Consider the following 2,446-nt stretch of genomic DNA (forward strand, 5'->3'; position numbering starts at 1 on the left):
CATAGAGGCTAAGCAGGAAAGATAAGGGTGAGGAGGAGAGGAGAAAAGTGCGACCGCCTTCGCTGAGAGCTGAAGAAGAAGAGAATTAAGAAGTAATTTTTTGATATCTTTGAGGTTGGAGACAATGCAGAGAAGCCTTCGGTGGGCAAGAGGAAGACTGATCAATGTAACTGCAGCAGATCAACTTCTGCGTGACTTGGCTGAATTGATTCAGGAGGTCGAACTGTTTACTCAGCCTGGCCAACATGGTAAGCACATATTGTGTCGATTCCTTGACTCATCAAAAGTGTGAAATAAATTATGACTCTGTCTTAACCTATTTTCCAAATACACCAAACGCTGATATATTTTCAGGCTGTTTTGGGTACCAGGCACCAGTGGTTTTCCACAGAGAGGTAGATCCCTTTACCTTATCACTCGGGAACAGCTTTCATTCCTGAAGTCATGTGGATTCACTGCACCTCAGAAGGCTGATATTTTGAACGTTTCACTTCGTACAATTCGAAGACGTCTGCGGTCAGTGACTTTTGAAACCAGTGTGACTTTCAGTTCTTTGTGACACACACTCACTGTTTATTCAAATGAAATGGTATTGTGAGATTGTAAAAATGAGTATATTTGAATGTGCACCACTAGTCAAGTAATGAAGTGTGTTGTTATGGCAGTGATAAAATACTCATGTTTTTTTGTCTGATTTCAGACAGTATCATTTCACCTGCATCAATGTATGCGGAACTGACTGACAGTGCGCTGGATGAACATGTGCAGGACATTGTCGCTGGCAATGAACAAATTGGTCCTGAGGCTGTCAGAGCCTCCCTGCGAGTACGTGGACTACGTGTACAGCGAAGGAGGGTTCGAGCAAGCATGCTACGGATAAATCCTGGAGCAGCTGCCCTTAGAGCATTCTTGCGGAGACCAGAACGGAGAACATATCAGGTTGCAGGTCCAAACTCATTGTGGCACATTGATAGAAATCAAAAGCTGATAAGGTAACCAACCACACGGATTTGTTGAACACCTATTTTGACCAAAGTGAAATTCAGCATTACATCAAATATAATTGTTGAACAGTAAGACACGTCCAATAGAACCAGGCCCTGGGATGGGCAGCCCTCTAACACAACTGGTTATGTTTAAAGGGGAAGATCAGAGAACATAGAGCGCGCAAGCAACATACAGAGGAAAATTCAAACTTGCCATGTAAATCAATTAAGAGTGTGTTTTCCATTGTTTCATTAACAAAGCAGAAATATTTTTCTTCTTATGGACCACGGTTTTAGGTGGAGGATAGTCATTCATGGGGCTATTGATGGATACAGTCATCTTGTGGTCTTCCTTCATGCCTCAAACAACAACCGTAGCAGTACCGTTTTGTCAAGTTTCATCAGAGCCGTGGTATCCTATGGTGTACCCTCGAGGGTCCGGACAGACAGAGGAGGGGAAAACAATGCTGTCTGCCTGATGATGAACATTTTCAGAGGCTTTGATCGTGGAAGTGCCCTAAGAGGAAGGAGTACCCATAATCAGAGAATTGAGAGGCTCTGGGGTGATCTGTGGCGAGGAATGACCAATGTGTACTGTGATTTATTTCACCACCTGGAGGAGGAAGGCATCATTGACATTGACAATGAAATGCACATTTGGGCTCTCCATTACATCTATCTCCCAAGGATCAACAGAGATTTGAAAGACTTCACTCAACAGTGGAACAATCATGGCTTGAGGACAGAGAGACACTTGAGCCCATTACAGATTTTTGTCCGAGGCAGCCTCCAGCAACAGGGCCGAGCCTCAACTGCCATGCAGGACATCTTTCAGACCAGAGCAGCTGCTGTTGATGGGACTGTTGGTGGGACAGCTGATGGTAGTGTGACAGCCACTGGGAGTGAGATCACTGCTGCTCAGGGCTTAAGTACTGATTCTGGTGGTGCTCATGGTACAGATGAGCTGGGATTGCTGGTCGACTGGCCTGAGATGATTACTGTGCCAGACATTGAATTTACTCTGGACGGACCGATGATGGAGCAAGTGGTAGAACTATTTAATCCACTAAGTGGCACCAGAGAGAGTCATGGTATTGAACTCATCACTGGCTTAATATACTTTCTGGACTCCACATATCACTGAGACAGTTCAATTAATGACTGAAACATAATAGCAGCAAGTGGAAAGACTTCAAAATATCTAGGTGACTGGATACATATAATGTGAAAAGTTATAATACGTGTCTACTATGTACCATTGAGTAGTGGAGATACAAGAACGAGCTGTGTGACACTGACAATAAAAAATGTTGAGTGATTTTTAAAGTATATAAGATGGAAGCTGTGAAGTGGAAAGTATACAACTGAAGCTGAATCTCGATAAAGTGAACTTGATTAATCTAAAAGTTACAGCTGTTGATATTGATAAATACAACTATAAAGCAGTGACAGTAAATAAT

The 2,446-nt window shown here is 43.0% G+C and overlaps 1 protein-coding gene across 1 annotated transcript; it reads left to right on the forward strand.

The window, feature by feature from the left end:
- The first annotated feature begins 637 nt into the window (after positions 1 to 637).
- LOC102204085 (uncharacterized) lies at positions 638 to 2,130 on the forward strand. Its single transcript, XM_005752127.1, has 2 exons — positions 638 to 992; positions 1,284 to 2,130. Exons 1-2 carry the CDS (start codon positions 679 to 681, stop codon positions 2,128 to 2,130), a joined length of 1,161 nt encoding a protein of 386 aa, XP_005752184.1. The 5' UTR covers positions 638 to 678.
- Positions 2,131 to 2,446: the final 316 nt, after the last annotated feature.

Source organism: Pundamilia nyererei, unplaced genomic scaffold (assembly GCF_000239375.1).
Source record: "Pundamilia nyererei isolate P.nyererei 1_Seehausen unplaced genomic scaffold, PunNye1.0 scaffold00345, whole genome shotgun sequence".
In the NCBI taxonomy this organism is placed as follows: Eukaryota; Metazoa; Chordata; class Actinopteri; order Cichliformes; family Cichlidae; genus Pundamilia; species Pundamilia nyererei.

What these genes read in the sequence shown, in the direction of transcription:
- LOC102204085 (XM_005752127.1), top strand. Translation starts at nt 679, where the DNA reads ATGTTTTTTTGTCTGATTTCAGACAGTATCATTTCACCTGCATCAATG. An exon ending in AGAAATCAAAAGCTGATAAG is followed by an intron (nt 993 to 1,283) that starts GTAACCAACCAC and finishes CCACGGTTTTAG; the next exon opens with GTGGAGGATAGTCATTCATG.